This window comes from Macrobrachium nipponense, chromosome 30 (assembly GCF_015104395.2).
Source record: "Macrobrachium nipponense isolate FS-2020 chromosome 30, ASM1510439v2, whole genome shotgun sequence".
Taxonomy (NCBI): domain Eukaryota; kingdom Metazoa; phylum Arthropoda; class Malacostraca; order Decapoda; family Palaemonidae; genus Macrobrachium; species Macrobrachium nipponense.
The window spans coordinates 6,054,739-6,074,931 of record NC_087218.1 but is presented as its reverse complement, the minus strand read 5'-3'; the positions used below and the strand labels follow the sequence as shown (position 1 = coordinate 6,074,931).

At 43.3% G+C, this 20,193-nt stretch overlaps 2 protein-coding genes across 2 annotated transcripts in view; both read right to left on the bottom strand.

Annotated features, from left to right (window-relative positions):
• LOC135201937 (crossover junction endonuclease MUS81-like) overlaps positions 1–20,193 on the bottom strand; it is a 203,486-nt gene that overhangs the window by 146,544 nt on the left and 36,749 nt on the right. The window lies entirely within an intron of this gene.
• Positions 1–20,193, bottom strand: part of LOC135201963 (crossover junction endonuclease MUS81-like) — a gene marked incomplete at its 5' end in the record, with an annotated part of 69,128 nt that overhangs the window by 32,704 nt on the left and 16,231 nt on the right. The window contains 12 exon segments of the mRNA XM_064231242.1: positions 1,507–1,606; positions 1,639–1,772; positions 2,291–2,412; positions 2,870–3,032; positions 3,595–3,734; positions 4,233–4,583; positions 6,214–6,242; positions 6,244–6,278; positions 6,281–6,367; positions 15,742–15,853; positions 16,237–16,269; positions 17,711–17,748. Coding sequence (XP_064087312.1) covers positions 1,507–1,606; positions 1,639–1,772; positions 2,291–2,412; positions 2,870–3,032; positions 3,595–3,734; positions 4,233–4,583; positions 6,214–6,242; positions 6,244–6,278; positions 6,281–6,367; positions 15,742–15,853; positions 16,237–16,269; positions 17,711–17,748 — 1,344 coding nt within the window.

Sequence of the window (20,193 nt, the reverse complement as noted above, 5' to 3'; positions counted from 1 at the left end):
GCCCCTGGACACCAGCACGCTCTGCAATTGGAAGGACGCCCATACCTCACCAAGGTCCACGCTCGTGGCAGTAGCACCTGCGGAAATAATAGTAGTAGCGATTAATGGGGGGGAAATCCCCTCGTGCGGGGGTTTGATCCCTCCCGAACGAGTGGAAGACCCCTAATACAATTGTATATCGGGCACCGAGCGCCCTCCCCCGCGCTCGACGGATCGGGCGAGGAGAAGAACGCCGATAACCTCAAGGGGAAGAGCCATCTGTGGGAAACTGAGCGGGGGGGGGTGGGGGGTCTCGTTCCCCACCCCCGCACAGTACCCCTGCACAACAACAAAATAAGAGCCCTAGAGCAATCGTGCCATCGGCACGAATACAAGGCATAAGGATCAATTCCCTGACTGAGCGGAACTTGAACCAAAATAATATTGATGCAATCAATAATAAGGAACAAAATGAAAATGCATCTTGCTAAACGATTCACTTCACAATGAATAAGGACTCGGATCGAGCGCATTTGCGCCCTCGGTACGAGCGCAAGGGTTGAAAGGTTTCATTCCTTACCTTTATGGATCAAGGTTTCTGGAAACAAACCTTGATCCATAATGAAATTGATGCAATCAACAAATATATGAAAATGAAAAGACTACTGCGCTTGCGATTCACTTCATACTAAATAAAAAAGGGGAAGGATCAATTCCCGTGAATAGCGGAACATTGATCCCCCCAGTCAAAAACAATGCAATCTCAATAAAAAAAAAAAATGAAAATGAAAAGAACTGCACTTGCGATTTCACTTCATTCAAAATAAAAAGGGGGAAGGATCAATCTCCGGGTAAGCTCGGAAACTGATCCAAAATGAGTATTGCTACAATAAAAAATAATATATGAAAATGAAAAAGAATACTGTACTTGCGATTCCACTTTCATACTGAATGAGTTTCCGTGCCGAGCGCATTCGTTCGGCAACGGGCATACAGGTCAAAAAAATATAAAATGAAAAGAGCACTTACTTACGATTTTCCATCTTACACATTTCCAACCCAATATACGCTCGGAGCGAGCGCTCCCGCCCTCGGCACCGAGCATACACAATACGAGGATCATTCTGGGAAAATGAATTCCCGCAATTACGCCCTTCAGTCCCGGCACTCGGGTAATCGGAGGGCGTTGTGAAACCAAGATCCTTTTAATTCACAATTGAATTCAATGAAATGATTGTACTTACATTCAGTTTCACTAGATACATAGAAAAAGAAAAACACAATCATGCGAAAGCAAACGACGATGAAGCGGGCAGAGAGCGATGATACACGTCCACACGCCAGCAGGCCGAAAGCAAAAGTGCATTTGTTTACCTCCCAGTCGCGCGCGCGCGCCTGTCGGACAAGCAGTTACTACCGAACCCCTTGTTCGAAAGCTTACGACCTATCCAGCTGCCGCTAGTACCTTCCTATTGTAAAAGGACCGAAGGTTTGTATGCCGTGTCGGAACAAAGAATGAAATCTTACCTCCAGTACTCTCTGCACTGTCAACACAGAGGATTATTTCATACATTCCAGGAGTGAATGAGAACAGGGGTTTTGATGATACTGGAATCTCTTCACAAAATCTGTTTTGACTAAGTGGTTAACAGATGTGATACTGCTCTTTAACAAATCTTGCCTTGGAACTATATCTTCTAATAAGCTGACAGCTGGCTTGCTTGGCATACCACTTCTGGATGTCTTTTTGGCTTTTGAGGATAATCGCTTATCCTGGTTACCAGATTCCATATCTGAAAGCAAAGAAATACTACAAACATACTGATGCCCAATAAACACTGCAATCTCACTAAAACTGACACTGTCTTTTATGTTGTCAGATCTTGGGGCACTGTGTATGTATATCAAAAGACACTGAAGAAAAATATAATTAAGTTTTCCAAGTAATTTGTATTTTGCTAGGTATAAACATTTGTCTCATTCTGTAGTAATCCGTAGCATGAGCCAAATTGGTATGTTGGGTTACTGGCTATCACATGAAAGCAGACTATGAAGGAAGAGTAAATGCACACCAATTATCCATCACTTGTGACAGTCCATCATTCTTTTTCTTTTACAGTATGCATAAAGTTGAGAAAAGTGTTATAACTACAGTCTGTGATAGGTTTCCTATTTTTACATCTTGTCACCTTTTATTTTGTCCTCATGTCTAGGTAATTTTTGTTTTGATATAACTTATGCTACAATAAATTACTTCTAATACTCGTTTCCATCTTTCCTATCCTCATCTATTCAGAGAATTTTACATTACCTGTAGGGCCTGGTATTCTTGATTTTAACGGTGGTTTCTGCCTTGGGGAAAGTAAGCCTGGGCTCTGATTTGGTGCACATTCATTTGACAGGTAAGCATAAGTGAAGCCGAGAGGTGCAATTCTGAAATTTATAAATTGGTAACATGAGGTCCAGCACAAATACACAAAAATTTTTATATGAAGTCTTAATCTAAGGAAACCCAAACAAAACTATTTCTAATTATTTGGAGTGTAAAGATGAACTGAGAATGTACAGAATCCTTAGTTTGCCCTATAAGATATAGGAATATGATTCACAAATCTGGTCATATACTTATTGATAATAAAAAAAAATATAAAAGTTCCCTTTCTATTTAATAGACTTTAAATTTATCATTACTGCATATTCAGTTCTGCTTTAGACAAACCCTGCAACGTACTGTGCCAGAAATTACCTATGATTTAAACCTTTTAGTCTACTGCAAACATTTTATAAGTCAAATAAGTCACACCTTGAAAAGCTCCCCTCTAATCATAAGGGCAACAATGTAACTACACTCAGAATGCAGTGGTCATGCAACATAGTTTTCAATCATTACCTGTCACTATCAATGCGGTACGACAAACTGGAGTTGAGGAGGTCTGATAATCGGCACTTAATAAGGAAACCCAAAAATCCGTCATCCTCTACGCTAACAACTGCTTTATCTTTAAGTGGTGTTTCCAGCTCTAAACTTGTCACATAACTGAATATCAAAGAGTCTGAAAAATATGAAAAGCTCATTATAAATCTTGCAGCACTGTTATATTGCCATAATCTTTTTAAGGCTGTGAAGAGTGAGAGAGTAAAGACACTTAGTTCGGTAAAATAACATATTTTCAAGTAGTTTGTATTTTTCATACATATAGACTAAATCCTTTAATATTAGTGTATCCTTCAGTGTTAGCTAGAAAAGTAACAATCTCTATGCCCTCCCTTTTAATATGTAATGGAGGAGTCAGATCTAGATTCTGAAACCCTTACTTTGTGCTAGGTACAATTAGCTATCTTCCCTCTGGAATACACTTACAGGGGATTTCCTGGACCTTCAGTTTTTTTTTAACCTGAGTGAGTTATCACTCATGGTCAAACTCCTGCTTATGCTCAGAGCCCTACTACTCTGTCATCCCATATTGCAGACCAAGTAAGAAGTTACAGGAGTCATGGCATTCTCCCCTTGCATACGGGATCAGAAGCATGACAAGTGTACTTATGATTTAACTCTAGTCAGTTGCAGAGATGACCTTCCACCTACAAGGTGAATGAAAGGCAGGAATCCTTTACCTTTTGAGCAATAACCACTCCCCACTCCCAGTGAGGCTGGAAAATGCATCTTGTCCTTCCTTCTCTTCCTATTAAACTCCCATTGAGAAAGACCAGCCAGTGCACTCCTTACAAGGAAAAAATTGGTGCATACCTTACTCCTGCAGATTAAACAGCACCTATGAAGGTCAATGGTTAACCATGACTCTCAAAAACCCACAAGGACATCAAGGCCCCTTGCAACTGTGTTGGTCATGTTTTTTTTTTCATATCAGAAACAAAGAAAAAGCAACTAAAGTATAATCCACAATCAATAAGAAAAGGGAAAAGTTGTAATACAAACACCCAAAATTCTATTTTCCACCCGCATCCCTTATAACCACCAATTAACAACTTGGTTGCCAGTTCAGTAACTGTTCCAGCTCGCACTGAAGGATGCTCCTATATAAGAGGCAATGGTTTGGATTTCTATAAGGACAAATCTTACTTAGCTTTGTGACTTTATTTAGCTTATTTAATGGGAATACTTATATAAAAATTAGCATGTATCATTTGCACAAATAGTTTATATAAAAACAGAGAAGCAAATTATTGGATATCCTTTAATCTTAAAAGATATCAAAACATAAATGATACAACTTACCACAACTTTTTTTTACTGATGTCTCAACTTTGTTCCCAGTATCATTAGAATTATTTTTCCTTTTTCTCTGATTGCATTTTCCTTTGATATCATTATATACCATAATTTCAGATTCAGGTATACTTGACAATAAAGACTCTTTCTCTCCAAACGACAATTCTGATTTTGTGTTGCTGTTGAAGAACTTCCTTTTCTTGACATTGAACTAGACAAACTGAGAGGACTACAGCTTCTAGAAGACAATGTTACAACATCAATGCCACTGTCAGCTGTACTAGCAAGTATATTGGAGGTAGCATAACTGTCAGCATCTCCACCAGCTATCAATCTCACTGCTAAAGCCTTGCCGTCATATGTTAAACTGTACCTAAGAATAGAAGGATAAACTCATTAAAGCCTACATTAATAGTTAATGGTATCAAGGAAAGTTGGAATAATTGTACAACAACAATTTTACATAAAACACTGGAAAAATTCTGCATCAACTGACTATAAATTCTTACATACATTTAAACTTCAACCTTTAGTTTACAGCAGTTCTACCTCATAACAATGAATTGAAATGTACACATTTATAATAATTCTGATGTTTCTGGATATCAATCTATTTCACTTGTGCTATGCTGCCTGGAACAGGACAGTATTAGCCAAAAATTCAGTCATCAACTGAAAATGCATGTGTCTTTTTTTCTCTTTGGTAACTGAAGGTGCCTCCTACTCACAATGTCTGAAAAAACATTAGCTACCTAGCTAGGCAGAAGCAGCAGCTGGAAATAAAACAATTGAATGAGCTAGAAGAAGGATATCCCTAGTAAAATAAGTTATCTGAATTTTTAAAACATCAAGGTCATCAAAAATATTGCAAGCTTTATACTGTACACACTCATTTTCCAAAAACTAATTCACTAAAGTTGGAACCAACATGTAATTCTTTAATACATTCTTATCTAACTGGGATTAATAGTTAGTGAAAAGAACCAACAAAGCTGAGGAACATTCATGTATACGCACAATGCATCTGTATTACTTGAATGAACAATACGCACAATGCATCTGTATTACATGAATGAACAGTGTATGGTTACCAAGGCATTGCATTGCAAATTGCTACCAAATGTACAATAAATAACTTGTAAAGCTTGAGTGAAAGGAAGGTGCTGATGTAAACTAGCTAAATCTGCCTCTTCACTGACCATACTCATTATCACCATTGCAGGTGTGTAGTACTTAATAAATGCTTGTTCCATGACATCCAATAAGATCAGAACTGCCAAGCTCTGGCAACGAAAACATGCTAAGACAAGTCATCAACCCTCCCCCTGGAACACAGTCCTGATGATGGGAGTACTGTCCACAGCTCTCTTCCATGAAGAATGGCCCCCATATTTCTCACCAAGAAAAAACAACCAGAAGTGAAAAGTTCCACAATCAAGAAAGCAGAGGTGAAGAAAAAGTAAGGGCACACATATACCTCCATATACGTACATATAACAATCTTGTTAAGGGGTACTCAGATCACTTTCATGTGTCAATTCACACAGCTACATTATTATAAGAAAACAGAATTCTGTGAGCAGATCTAACAGACCCCCTATGGCCTCCTGGACCCCAGTTTGGGAACCACTGCCTTAAGGTACAACTACTATTAAAACGTACTAAGTAACCTAGTTGCACTGCACTTCTCATTTAAACTTTGATATACAAACCAGCTTGCACCTAGGATACTCCTATATAAAAGACAAAGATCTAATAAAGCATGCAACAAACACTTAAAATAAACATATTCGCTACTCACCATTCAACTAAGCTCCTCATCAGCTAAGGAGTGAGGGGAACGATCTGCTGTAACAGTTCAGTTACTTGACATACAAGATACCTCTTTCAGACAAAACTCCGTATGCATAAATCAACAGCCTATGCTTCCAAAAACAGTACTAGACCGTGGTTAATTTGAAATAACTGGTCATTTTATAACAGTGAAAGCATTCTTCACTTACCTAGCTGGATTCCCTTCTCGAACAACTAGATTTTTTCTTTATCAAGGTACCCATGGAAGACCACCCGTATAATGTGAGCCATCCGGGGCATGAGTAAAGGATGCATTGCATAAAGGCTGAGCAGCTTTCATTAGTTCTGTCTTCTTCATGAACCCTAATTGAATAACACATTGTCAATATTAAACTATAACATAAAAAGCATAAATTCTAGAATAACTTTTAATCACTGTACAGCAAAGAATTTTCTAAATAAATAACACAAGAAATTCATCAAATTATATACTGTAGTTGACTGCATATAAGACCTTTTTTCCAAAAATGACTAAAAATATTATTCATATAAAATAAATTTTTTACTCTCTATCATTAGCTTTATCTGTGTCAACTTATCGCAGGTTCGACAAGTGTTAAAATTCAAACAAGTATTAATGGACACTCCCAATACTTACCCCCACCATTTGCAGGGTGGGGATACGACAGCAAACATTTTGATTGTCATTCTTCTCTTAACCTCTTAAGAGGTAAGGAGGGAGGGATCTCAATGATAGAAGGTGAGCACCTAAAAAATTCATTTAATCATAAAGATCATTATTTTTTAGGAGAAAATTTCCCTCTATCATTAGCTGACCCCAACACTGAGCAATGGAGGAGGGTATAACCAAATTGTCAGATATTAGAAATATCCTTATTGCTGCTTATCTGGTGCATACGATCCCATGGCAAGTTCTTGTCAGATGAGAACCTTCATCAGGTGAGGTCCACTAAAGCAAAATCATATGTACTGCCTTGTGTGGCCTCAAAGACACCTTGCATAGACCAAAGACATGCAGAACTGTAAAGCGCCTCAGTGGCATGGTCGGTATGTTTTGGCGTACCACCTCGGTGGCCGCGAGTTCAATTTTCGAGCATTCCATTGAGTTCCATTGAGGAGTGAGAGAGGTGTATTTCTAGTGATAGAAGTTCACTCTCGACGTGGTTTGGAAGTCACGTAAAGTCGTTGGTCCCGTTGCTAAATAACCACTGGTTCCATGCAAGGTAAAAACACCATACAAACAAAGCAGAACTGCACAGAGGCTCAACACCTTGCAGAAAAAATCTGACAGACTGACGGGTAAATGCAAATATCTGGTACACTTAGCCTAAGCTTGAAAAACAGTCCATAAAAGTCGTAAAAATCTGGGCCACAGGCATAACAGTGGCCTGGTCATAAAGCAAAACTTGGACTATCAGTGATCAAAGGGAACTGGTGAAAACTTTTACTCCTGAAAGCCTAATTTCAGTGTCATAGGTGCTAGCAACAGCTACATGCGCAACAGCAGCACTCACTACAGAACGCAATCAGTTATCTAGCTAGAATAACCGTGGGACAATGGGGTCAAACACAAGATCTAGACCTACCATAACTGCCCTTATGCAACTGCAATCTAACAATGTCTATGGAAGACCTAAAGTTTGTAAAGGCAGGGAACAGAGGGCACAGTCCTTGAACATCCTGGGATGTTAGTTCTTGTCTAGAAACCAAGGGATTACCAGGCCTGTTGGTAGGGGTGCCGTGGTGACAGGCAAGGCTGCATCCGTGGAGTGGCCAAAGGAATGTGTCCAATGCATTGGACACATTCAATGCATTGGACACATTCAATGCACAAGACTAATTAATACACAAAATTCAATTCTAGATTTAACTGAGTCAATATCTAATTGCATTTAAATCTAACTTTCTACCCTGAACTGACATTTGGGTGTAGAAGGATCTATAGCCACTATAGAAGAAACTACAGACTGAAATCTATCTTCTTGACCATATGTTAATTCTAAAGAAAACCTAGATTCAAGCATGTTTTGTTTACTCTCTCATAAGTCTATCCTTCTCTTCTGATTTGGCATTTTATCACCTTCTCTATCTTTTCTAAAAACCAATCCTTGCAATGATCACAAAGGTTCTGAATTGCAATTCACCTCTCGATGATCGGAGCATTTGTTAACGATTGTTTCAATTTTAACACTTGTCGAACCTGTGCAAAGTAGCCCCAAATACTGAATTAAGATGTACTAAAATGACAATTTGTCTAAAATTGCATTTTCCTAACTATACAAACCTGAGGTCCTTTTACAATAGGAAGGTACTAGCGGCAGCTGGATAGGTCGTAAGCTTTCGAACAAGGGGTTCGGTAGTTAAACTTGCTGTCCGACAGGCGCGCGCCCGCGGGGCGACTGGGAGGTAAACAAATCACTTTTGCTTTTGGCCCAAGCAAAAACTGCAGAGTGAGGGGTGGCATGAGGTGGGGCTATGTGTAAAAGGACCTCAGGTTTGTATAGTTAGGAAAAATGCAATTTTAGACAAATTGTCATTGTTCCGACACGGCATACAAACCTTCGGTCCTTTTATTTACAATAGGAAGACTCACTTCTTGGTGGGTGGAATCTGAGTCTTTTGTGAACAGACTGGTTGTTCGCCCAACCTTGGAAGCCTCCCTGGTCGTAAGAGCGAGGGAGGGATCCAAGCCTCTGTCCGATTGATCGGGGTGTGTCACCGCAGGATCAATGGTCAGACCTCTGGACCGAGTACTAAGAGAGAGGCAAGCGTATCTCTTCGTACCAGCAATGTAAGAACTTGTTCCTGTACAGGAGCAAAGATAAAGTCATGGTTTTGACTCTTGTAGGCATCCACTTCCCCCCCTTGTAGAAGGAAGTGGTGGATATTCTGCTCCCATCCCTCGTGAAAGGGATAGGATGGGGCTCTGTCATATAGCTCACCGGCATCTCGTCCTTATCCAGCAGGGTGATGACCGTATCCCTCTACCCACAGGTAGAGGGGTAGAAAAAGATAGAAAGAGAAGCCAGTCACTTTCTCATTCCCTATCTATTCATACAGTCACACCAGGACTCGATGCTGTTCAGCCTGCTAGGGTCTGGGTTAGCTAGACGACGTGTTGAGCAGCCACCACGGGTCCTAAGGAAACCGATCCAAGGACCTATGGGCAATATCCAAGAGGTATAAGGAAGTTGCCGTGGTTCTTGGTTGTACCAGACCCCATGCCTTCCATACCTGCGCCACGGAGAAGTTCTTACGAAAACGCCAACGAGGGGCCAATACTTCTGACTTCGTGAGTTCTCGGACGGGACGTACGGATGTCGTCACTACCATCAGCCTCATACGCCCTCCTGAAGACCTCACGCAGCCAGGACGAAAGAGTGTTCTTGATACTTCTTTCTTGGTGACCCCGTTGCTAACGAAGAGGCGTCGACACTCAGGCCCGAGTTCTCTCAGATAGCGCCGTAGCGTCTCCAGGACAAAGCAGCATCTCATCCACATCATTATCTGCATGACGTTCCCGTACTCTCTTCGCCGATGCCAGGTCCAGCAAGAAGAGGGTCATTTGAGTTCCCTGGGTTGGCAAGACCTTTGGAAGCTGCTCCTAAGCAAGGAGATCTCGAACGAGTTTCGATGTCCAATCCCGTCAGTTTCAGGACGAGCGTCAAGGCGGCTCTGTATCCTTTGACTGTGGGAACTTAGAGGAGCTTCCTCGGCGAAGAAAAACGAGGAAATCCGCTACCTGCTGAAGAGTGGCTCTGAGAGGAGATAGGCCCCGTCTACGACACCAACCACCGAAGACGGCCGACTTCCCCTGGTACACAGCTGCAGAGGACTGACGGACGTTTTCCCGGGGAGCCCATCTCTGTTGCTGCGCAACCGAAAAAGCTTCTCCGTTCCGCAAGAGCAAGGTGGATAAACATCCAGCCGTGAAAGACGTAGGGACCTGGACTGCTCGGTGGTAAGCCGCTCGACGTGTGGCTGGCGAGACAGGTTGTGCCAATGGGGAATCTCTCTCGGTCTCTTACGAGAAGAGCCAGCAGGTCCGGATACCAAATGGCCTGTGGCCATTTGGAAGCCATCAGGATCATCCTGAGATTCGGGATGACCAGTGCTCGACTGATCACCTTGCGAATCAGGCTGAACGGGGGAAAGGCATAGGCGAAGAGGTTGTCCCACGGGTGTTGAAGAGCGTCCTCTGCAGCTGCCCATGGATCCGGCACGGCCGAGAAGAAACACCTGGAGCTTCCTGTTGTGCGGATGGCGAAACAGATCTCGACTGGTCGCCCCCACAGGTCGAAGAGCCTTTCCGCCACGTCCTGGTGTAGAGACCATTCGGTCCTTATCACCTGATCCCGACGGCTGAGCGTGTCTGCTACTACATTCCTTCCCTGGAATGTAGCGTGCCGACAGCTCTATTGAGTGTGCCTCGGCCCACTCGTGCACCTGCCGAGTCAACTGATACAACGGGAGAGACACTAGGCCCCCCCTGTTTGTTGACGTAAGCCACCACCGTGGTGTTGTCGTACATCAACACCACTGAGTGTCCCATCAAGCGGTCCTGGAACTCTTGGAGAGCGAGGAACGCTGCCTTGAGTTCCAGTACATTGATGTGAAGGTGCTTGTCGTTCTCGTACCACACTCCTGAAGTCCGCAACTCTTCCAGGTGTGCGCCCCATCCCTTCGGTCGATGCGTCTGAGAGCAGCTGCATGTCCGGGGGGGGAGAGTGCGCGGAGGCACTCCTCTTAAGGGGTTCCTGTCGTCCAGTCACCTGGCTAGGTCCTGCCTCACCTCCTGTGTCAGTGACCATGGAAAGCTTGGGGGATCCGTCGCCTGTGACCAACTCTCCTTTAGTCTCCCTGAAGAGACCGCAGGTGAAGACGCCCGTTAGGGACTGGCTTCCCGAGTGACGACAGGTGTCGATCACGACTTTGCCATTGCTGAGCTACCTGTTCCTGCCGAGACAGGAACTGGTTGGCTGCCTCCCTGAATCTGCTGATCCGCGAGTCTGGCGGTCCGGAAGACTCGTCCTGTTACCGTGTCGATCAGCATACCCACGGTACTTCATCCTCTGCTTGTGCTCGAGATCGGACTTTCGAAGTTCAGAACGATCCCCAGATCGCGACAGAACTCGAGCAGTCGATCCCTGTCCTGTAGCAACTGCGAGCGGTAGCTCGCCAGGACTAACCAATCGTCGAGATACCCCATCAGACATATCCCGTGCGAATGGCCCCAAGCAGACACCAGAGTGAACACTTGCGTGAACACCTGTGGGGCGGTTGAGAGACCGAGGCAACGTGGCCTGAGCTGGTACACCGTCCCGTCGAGGATGAAGCGGAGGTACTTTCTGAAGGACTGATGAATGGGTATTTGTAGATACGCATCCTTCAAGTCCACTGAAAGCATGAAATCGTTCTCCCTGATAGAGTCGAGCACTGAGCGTGCCGTCTCCATCGTGAACCGGGTCTGGCGAACCAAACCGGTTCGGGGGAGAGAGATCTATCACTGGGCGCCAGCCTGTCGTAGACTTTTCCACCAGGAAGAGTCGGCTGTAAAAGCCCGGTGACTGATCCGTGCCGATTTCTACAGTTCTCTTGCTCAGCATGGTCTTGATCTCCTGTCTCAATGCTACGTCCTTCGATGCCCCTGGAACGTACGCCTGCTGTTGGACCGGGTTGGAGGTGAGGGGGTGACCGAGAGTTTCGAAATGGTTAAAATAGATCTGCCTCCCGAAGGACATCCACAATCCAGGTCTCGGCGCCGTGGCGCTGCCAAGTTGCCCAATGGCTGGCCAGGCACCCCCCCACTTCCGGCAGCAGGTGAGGGGGAACGCCGTCCTTCCACTGTGAACGTCGTCTGGTTGGGGCTGATCGAGACCTGACAGGAGAGAGCCGATACCGCTCCGACTCATTCCAGTCCTCGTCGAGGTCGAAACCTCAGGAGGACCGAAGGGGTATATAAATACGATGTCCGAAGACACGTAGAAACGCCTCTGTCGCAGTAGAGGAGGTGAAGGAGCTTGTTCGACCGTCCAGAACCGAGAGAGCCTTCTTGTCCGGAGACGAGAGACTACCTGGCTCAACCCAGTCGGCAAGCTCCGATCGCGGCAGACCCACCGTCGATTTGGATTCCCTCCCTCGGGCCCCAAAACGACTCGAGCCGAGACTGCTCTGCTGGTGGGAGCGGCGATCCTTCCCCGAGGTCATTGTGCTGACGAATCAGCGCCGTAACCTCGGCAAAGCTCCTCTGGATCTCGGAAGTCACAGCATCTTGCAGAGTGGGACCGTTAAGCCCTTCGAACAAGAGCATATTCCGAGAACCTTCCTCCTAAGAAGGGGGAACAGCGACAGCCCTCTCGGTCTTCCCCATCCACTTGCGCATACGTCCTGGCCGGTCCAAGAACCGTGCCTGGCACGTAGGGCGCTGTGGTGGGATCATGAGGGGCGCACCCCTCACGATCACTCCTCAATACCTCGCTCCTCCCGGTGTAACCCGAGGAGGTTGAAGGTACGGGAGAGGCAGACCTGACGCTCCCTCTTTGCTCGCTGGCAGAACCAGCAGGCTTTGAGGGCTGCAGGCGATCGTCAACCCGCGGTGGCGATCGAGCTGCAGGCCTGGTCGAACCGTCTCGCTGTGGAGAACGGCTGGACTGAGCACAGCGGCCCCGATCTCGAGTGTCAGAAGAGCTGGTGCTGGTTGCCGTACCCGGTCGCTTTCTGTGAGAGCGACGGTCAGGCGACCTGCAGGCTCCACTGTCACAGTGAGACCGGTGCTTGTCCTCACGGCACGTCAACGTCGCTGGTTCCAGCCGTGGCTGGCACCGGCGAACGGGAGGACCTCTTCCCAGCCTCAGCCCGTGGTCGGTCGTGGACCGTCACGTCCCCGGGTAGCCAGCTGTTCACCGCGAGAGTGAGAGCTGGTCTGGTGAGAGTCGCATGAGCGGCTGTCACCAGTCTTCCGCCCCGTGCCGTGAACCTGACGCTGAGCGGACTCAGAGGTCTGGTTCCTGGCTGCACGGTCGCTGGTAGGCGACCGTACACTCGGTACCTCCCGCGAACGAGAGGCCGAGACGGAACCTGATGCAGTGGCAGAACCACTGACACCAGGCGAGGAAGTACCGGTTTTAGCCGGTACCCCCTCTGGTCCCCGTAGTCTTCTTCCTTGCGGAAGAAGAGAACGGGCCCCGCTCCCGAAGGAGCAGGAGGACCAGCGGAAGGAACCCTCCCGTTAACCCCCACCGAGGTGAGACGGGTCCCGAGAAGCTTCCCGAGGAAGCTTTCTTAGGATGGGAGGAGGCAACCTTCTTCTTCCTTTTCTTCCTCGGCTGTAAAGCCTTAGAAGTCGAAGGGGAAGAGGCGGCGGCCGACGACGATGAAGAAGATGAAGACGACGACCACGACACCTTCCTCCTCTTCTTCGCCAGCTTCCTCAGGACAGACGTAAGATCTGCTATCCAGGGCGGAGCCGGGGCTGCTGTAGCCGAAGCCACAGGGCCCGGACGCACCTGTACAGACAGACCAAAGTCTGGGGTAGTACCACCACGAACAGGGACGACATCAGCAGGTATGGGCATCTCAGGAACAGCAGGCACGGCCAGCACAGCATCGGTAGGGACAGCCAGCGCAGCAACGGCAGGGACAGTCAGCGCAGCAACGGCATCAGCCCAGAATCGGCAGGTACGGCAGGCAGCACCGGAAACACAGGAAGTGGAGCAGCAGTCAGCAACATCCTCGATACCGGCGGCAGGTCCAGGGGCGCGCTCTAGGGCAGCGGAAGTGTGGTCGCTGCAGCGCGGCAACCACCCCGGAGCGAGGCGGCACGCCCCCCTCTCGGTACGGCGAACGGCACTTCCAACAGCGGCTGTAGGCAAGGACTGTTACCACGTGATCCTAGCTAACAACCAGGTGAGGAGGGACGTCGTCACCTGGTTGCGTGGTCACCACTCATGGGTGACCGCAGTAGGCCCAGACATAGAACCGCAGCCCCTGGACACCAGCCACGCCCTGCGATTGGAAGGACGCCCATACCTCACCAAGGTCCCACCCTCGTGGCAGTAGCACCTGGGAAATAATAGTAGTAGTCGATTAATGGGGGGGGGGGAAGTCCCCGTCGCGCGGGGGGTTGATCCCTCCGAACGAGTGGAAGACCCCTAATACAATTGTACATCGGGCACCGAGCGCCCTCCCCGCGCTCGACGGATCGGGCGAGGAGAAGAACGCCGATAACCTCCCCCCCCCCAAGGGGAAGAGCCATCTGTGGGACTGAGCGGGGGGGGGTCTCGTCTTCCACCCCCGCACAGCACCCATGTACCCAACAACAATATAAGAGCCCAAGAGCAATCGTGCCATCGGCCCGAATGCAAGGGCATAAGGATCAATTCCCTGACTGAGCGGAACTTGAACCAAATAAATATTGATGCAATCAATAATAAGGAACAAAAAATGAAAATGCATCTTGCAAAACGATTCACTTCACAATGATAAGGGCTCGGATCGAGCGCATTTGCGCCCTCGGTACCGAGCGCAAGGGTGAAAGGTTTCATTCCTTACCTTTATGGGATCAAGGTTTCTGGAAACCTTGATCCATAATGAATTTGATGCAATCAACAAATATATGAAAATGAAAAGACTACTGCGCTTGCCGCATTTCACTTCATACAAATAAAAAAGGGGAAGAATCAATTCCCGTGAATAGCGGAAAACATTGATCCCAGTCAACAATGCAATCTCAATAAAAAAATGAAAATGAAAAAGAACTGCACTTGCGATTTCACTTCATTCAAAATAAAAAAGGGGGAAGGATCAATTTCCGGGTAAGCTCGGAAACTGATCCAAAATGAGTATTGCTACAATGAAAAATAATATATGAAAAATGAAAAAGAATACTGTACTTGCGATTCCACTTTCATACTGAATAAGTTTCCGTGCCGAGCGCATTCGTTCGGCAACGGCATACAGGTCAAAAAAAATAAATATGAAAAGAGCACTTACTTACGATTTCATCTACACATTTCCAACCAATATACGCTCGGAGCGAGCGCTCCCGCCCTCGGCACCGAGCATAACACAATACGAGGATCATTCTGGGAAAATGAATTCCCGCACTTACGCCCTTCATCCCCCGGCACTCGGGTACTCGGAGGGCGTGGTGAAACCAAGATCCTTTAATTCACAAATTGAATTCATGACATGATTGTACTTACAATTCAGTTTCACTAGATACATAGAAAAAGAAAAACACAATCATGCGAAAGCAAACGACGATGAGCGGGCAGAGAGCGATGATACACGTCCACACGCCAGCAGGCCGAAAGCAAAAGTGGTTTGTTTACCTCCCAGTCGCGCGCGCGCGCCGTCGGACAAGCAGTTAACTACCGAACCCCTTGTTCGAAAGCTTACGACCTATCCAGCTGCCGCTAGTACCTTCCTATTGTAAAAGGACCGAAGGTTTGTATGCCGTGTCGGAACAACTTACAAGTTTGTAAAAATCATGCAAACCATTCTGAATCAAGTTTGAGGTAATTAACAAAAACTCAAACAACCAACTTATCTACACACTGACTGCTTACAAATTTCATGAACTAGGGTCCATTAAAAAAATCTGTCTTTAAAATGAATTTATTTGATAAAAGAACAGTAAAACACTCTAAAACTAGAATTAGATAAATGTAAATACTTTACAGACATACATTACTAAAATAATAATAGAGACTTACCATCATCAGATTCCTTTGTATTATTGTACAAAGCAATAAGAAGTGCGTAAGCCCCAGATCTAAACGAAGGTACATATGGTCGATTTTTACCTCTCCCAGTAGTTGACACCTGCTAGGAAGGCCACTTCATTAGTGCTAAACAAAATACAGAATTTATCATCTGTATTTTCCACTTATGCAAAAAATTAAATCAACTACAAGTACCTCTTCGCTTGAGGTACATCATGAAGAGGTCCATTTACAAATTCCTAGCAAAAAACCCTAAGCTTTGAAATATCTAAAACTAATAATGTGGTAATTTAGCAATGTATATACCTCAATGTAATTCTTAGATAAAAGCAAAGATGAATACAGTATATAATTAGGTGCTTCACTGCATGTTACAATTATTGGACAGGATGTACTGTACTAAACATTATATATGTAATATGCATTTCAAATTATTTTTTTTCAAAGGGTACGATACATGTTAAAATAAACCTAATATAAACTTACATCTGGATCTGAGGTAATATCACTCCAAGGAAGCTTTCAGTAGACTTCTCAGCAGGGGTTGATTTTTCCTCACTGTCTTTTTTCTTGGCTTTTTCTTACAAACTGGAGACCCCATTACCTTAAAAAACATGACACTGAGTCCTACATTGACAATGGTTATCATTGTCCATAACTTTAACCAAACTATTTTAGAAATCAACTTATTACATACTGTATCAAAAATATGAGAATGATGTTCTTGGAACAGGTAAATTATTCACATAAAAAATTCCATTATCAATGCAAATGGGTGCTGTGCATGAATGAAAAAGAAAAATTTAAATAATAAAAAGTTTTAACTTTCACTTGAAATTGAGCTCATTAAATGAAAGAAACACTAGGACCTAAACAGAGTACTAGCAGTGTATGCTCTCACAAACATAAAGCTATTTTAACAACACAGTTATTGTAAAGTTTCAACAAGATCATGAAAAATGTTATTTTCATAATAAAAGGGATTTTTGACGTGGAGGAAAAATCTATTTTCTGGGCTGAGGAAGCCGTGTCCGCCCAGTGAAATGTCCTCTTTAGCACTATTTCAAGTAAAATATTGCTATAATACCAGAGAACTGCTAAATTGGACATGTCAGAAGTCTCTGACTCGCTCACCTAAATAAAAGGTGTCGGTATAAAACTGGGGCGAGTGTTAAACACTACCACAGCAACCCCTCCAATTAGCCATATATATAGCTGACGTCGGGGACGTAAGCTATATACTATATAACTACCAGGTGAGTTAGATGTTTGAAACATGCCTTTCATTAATATACACAACTTTCTCTGAATATATGATTTTTTTAAATAAAAAATTAGTTTTTCACACCAACAATAACTTGTATCTTTGCTCTACATTATGTGACTTAATCCCGGAACTGTTTCCAAAAATCAATTCAACATGGCACAAGTGCATCTTTGGACCTTCACTTATGGAAAAGTAAAAATCTCACCTGCTTGCACGGTCTACATATATGGCTATGAATTCAATGAATTCAGTAGGGTTGGAAGGAGGGGATTTACTATATGAGTACAGGCAGTCCCTGAATTATGGCTGCCTCGGCCTCCTGCGAATCCGTACTTACGGCACTTTTTAAATTATATTTATAAAAAAAATTGAGGGGCATACTCGGATTAGGGCACTGTAACAGTGCCGAAACTATTATTACCGCACCAAACAACACTGTGAAGGCACAGAAATCTGGCTTATGGTGTCATGAGCACTGTAACTCGCTGGTGCTACAAATTTTTCGTACAATTTCCAGGTTCCGGCAATTTCCGACTTATGGCAGGCTGCTGGAATGGAACCCCTGCAGTAGGCCAGGGACTGCCTGTAATGGGTTTGTATGAATAAACCAGTTTGGTGTCATAAAAATTATGCTTCTATAACAACACAATTTTCATACAAATCAAACAAGTAACGGAAGCTATCATTCATCACCTGAATGACCCCATACACATTTTCTGATGTCTTGAAGACTGAAAAATCAGAAAAAATAGAAGCAAGTTCCCAAACAAATACTTCTGACCCATTAGTAGGTAACTGCACATCATTTTGCTAAAACAGTTTTGCCCATCACTCTTTTGCAGGCTGATTTCCCTTTAGAGCCCTCTTGGATTTATAGTCTGTTGATTCTGTCTGTACGGGTTTTCAGCTGAAAAAATTAAAATAACCCCATTGATTAAAATCTCATTCTCTTATATATATCTTAACCCCATTGAGTAAAATCCCATCCTCTTACATATATCTTGAAGATAAAAAAGTAGTAACAGGTTCAATAAAATTTCCTAGTGCCGAACATTCATAATAACCCTTAAACGCTGAAGCGGTAAAAAAAAAATGTCTCCCGTGTGCCGGAGACGTTTCAGAGTGAGCGCGGAAGCGAAAAAAATATTTTTTTCAAAAAATCATAGCGCGCTTAGTTTTGAAGATTAAGAGTTCATTTTTGGCTCCTTTTTTGTCATGCCTGAAGTTTAGTATGCAACCATCAGAATGAAAAAAATTATCATTATCATATATAAATAATGCGATATATGATAGCGCAAAAACGAAATTTCATATATAATTGTATTCAAATCGCGCTACACGCAAAACGGTTAAAGATAACAAGTTACTTTTTTTTCGTTGTAATATACACTAAATTGCGATCATTTTGGTATATAACAAATTGTAAAACGATAAAAGCAACACAGAGAAAATATTATCACAAAATAATGCATGAATTCGTAACGCGCGGACGTAAACACATATTTTTTCAAAAATTCACCATAAATCTAAATATTGTCCTAGAGACTTCCAATTTCTTTCAAAAATGAAGACAAATGATTGAATACTACTATCTGTAAGAATATTACTTACAAATGCAGTTTTTGACCATATCTGATGAGTTAAAATTGACCGAATGTCGAATTTTTTTATATGCATTATTTCGGAAATAAGAAAAGCTACAACTTTCAAATATTTTTCGTTTATTCTACATGAAATTGCGCACATTTTCATATATAAAACTCTATGAAATGCCTAATATGAAAATGGAGCAAATATTCCAAGAATGGGACTTACGCATTTCGAGATTTGTGGCGGAGAATCCGCGTGCGGAGGGAAGGAAAGTTTTTTTTTTCAAATTCACCATAAATATAAATATTGTGCTACAGACTTCGAATTTGTTTCACGATGAAGATAAATGACTGAATATTACTAGACTGTAAGAGTTTTATCTTACAATTGCGTTTTTCGACCATTTCGGTAGAGTCAAATTTGACCGAACGTGGTTTTTTTTCTATCAATCGTGATTTATATGCAAATATTTCGAAAATGAGAAAAGCTACAACCTTCAACTATTTTTTTGTGATATACATGAAATTGCGCACATTTTCATATATAAAACGTTATGTAACGGCTAATTTAAAATGGTGCAAAACATTACCACAATCGCACGTATGATTTCGGAAGAGTTACCGCGCGGACGTAAAGAAAATGTTATTTTTTTCATAAATTCACCATAAATCGAAATATGTGCTAGAGACTTCCAATTTGTTGCAAAATGAAGGTAAATGCTTGAATATTGACTAGAATATAAGCGTTTTAGCTTACAATTGCGTTTTTTTTCGACCATTTCGGTAGAGTCAAAATTGCCCGAGTGGGTTTGAAAATTTGTCACTTATCATTTTTTATATGAAAATATTTCAAAATTGATAAAAGCTACAACCATGGGTTGTTTTTTGTTTTTAGTTGTATTTTGCATGAAATTGGCGCACATTTTCATATATAAAACTTTATGTAACGGCTAATTTAAAATGGTGCAAACATTACCACAATCGCATGTATGATTATTTTCGGAAGAGTTTACCGCGCGGGACGTAAGGAAAATGTTTTTTCATAAATTCACCATAAATCAAAATATTGTGCTAGAGACTTCCAATTAGTTGCAAAAATTAGTTAAATGATTGAATATTACTAAAATATAAGAGTTTTAGCTTACAATTGCGTTTTCGACCATTTCGGTAGAGTCAAAGTTGACCGAAGGTTGAAATTTGGCACTTATCGTTATTTATATGAAAATATCTCAAAACTGATAAAAGCTACAATCATGAGTATTTTTTTGTTGTATTCTACATAAAAATGCGCACATTTTCATATATAATACTCCATGTAACGGCTAATTTTAAATGGTAAAAAAATTATGTCAAAGTGACGAAACAATTTCCGAGATGTGTCACAGATACTTTTTAGTGCGGCAAGAAAGAAATTCGCGCTTGCGCGCCTGCGTAACGATTGTAAACAAAAACAACACCCTTGATCCGTGAACTCCCAGCATCCCCCAAGGCGCGTGATTCAAGAGTTTTCGGGCTGGTAGGCCTAAAAGTATTTTTCGCGAATTTTTAAAAAAAACTTTTGTATGTCGACGTAAAATATGTCCAGTC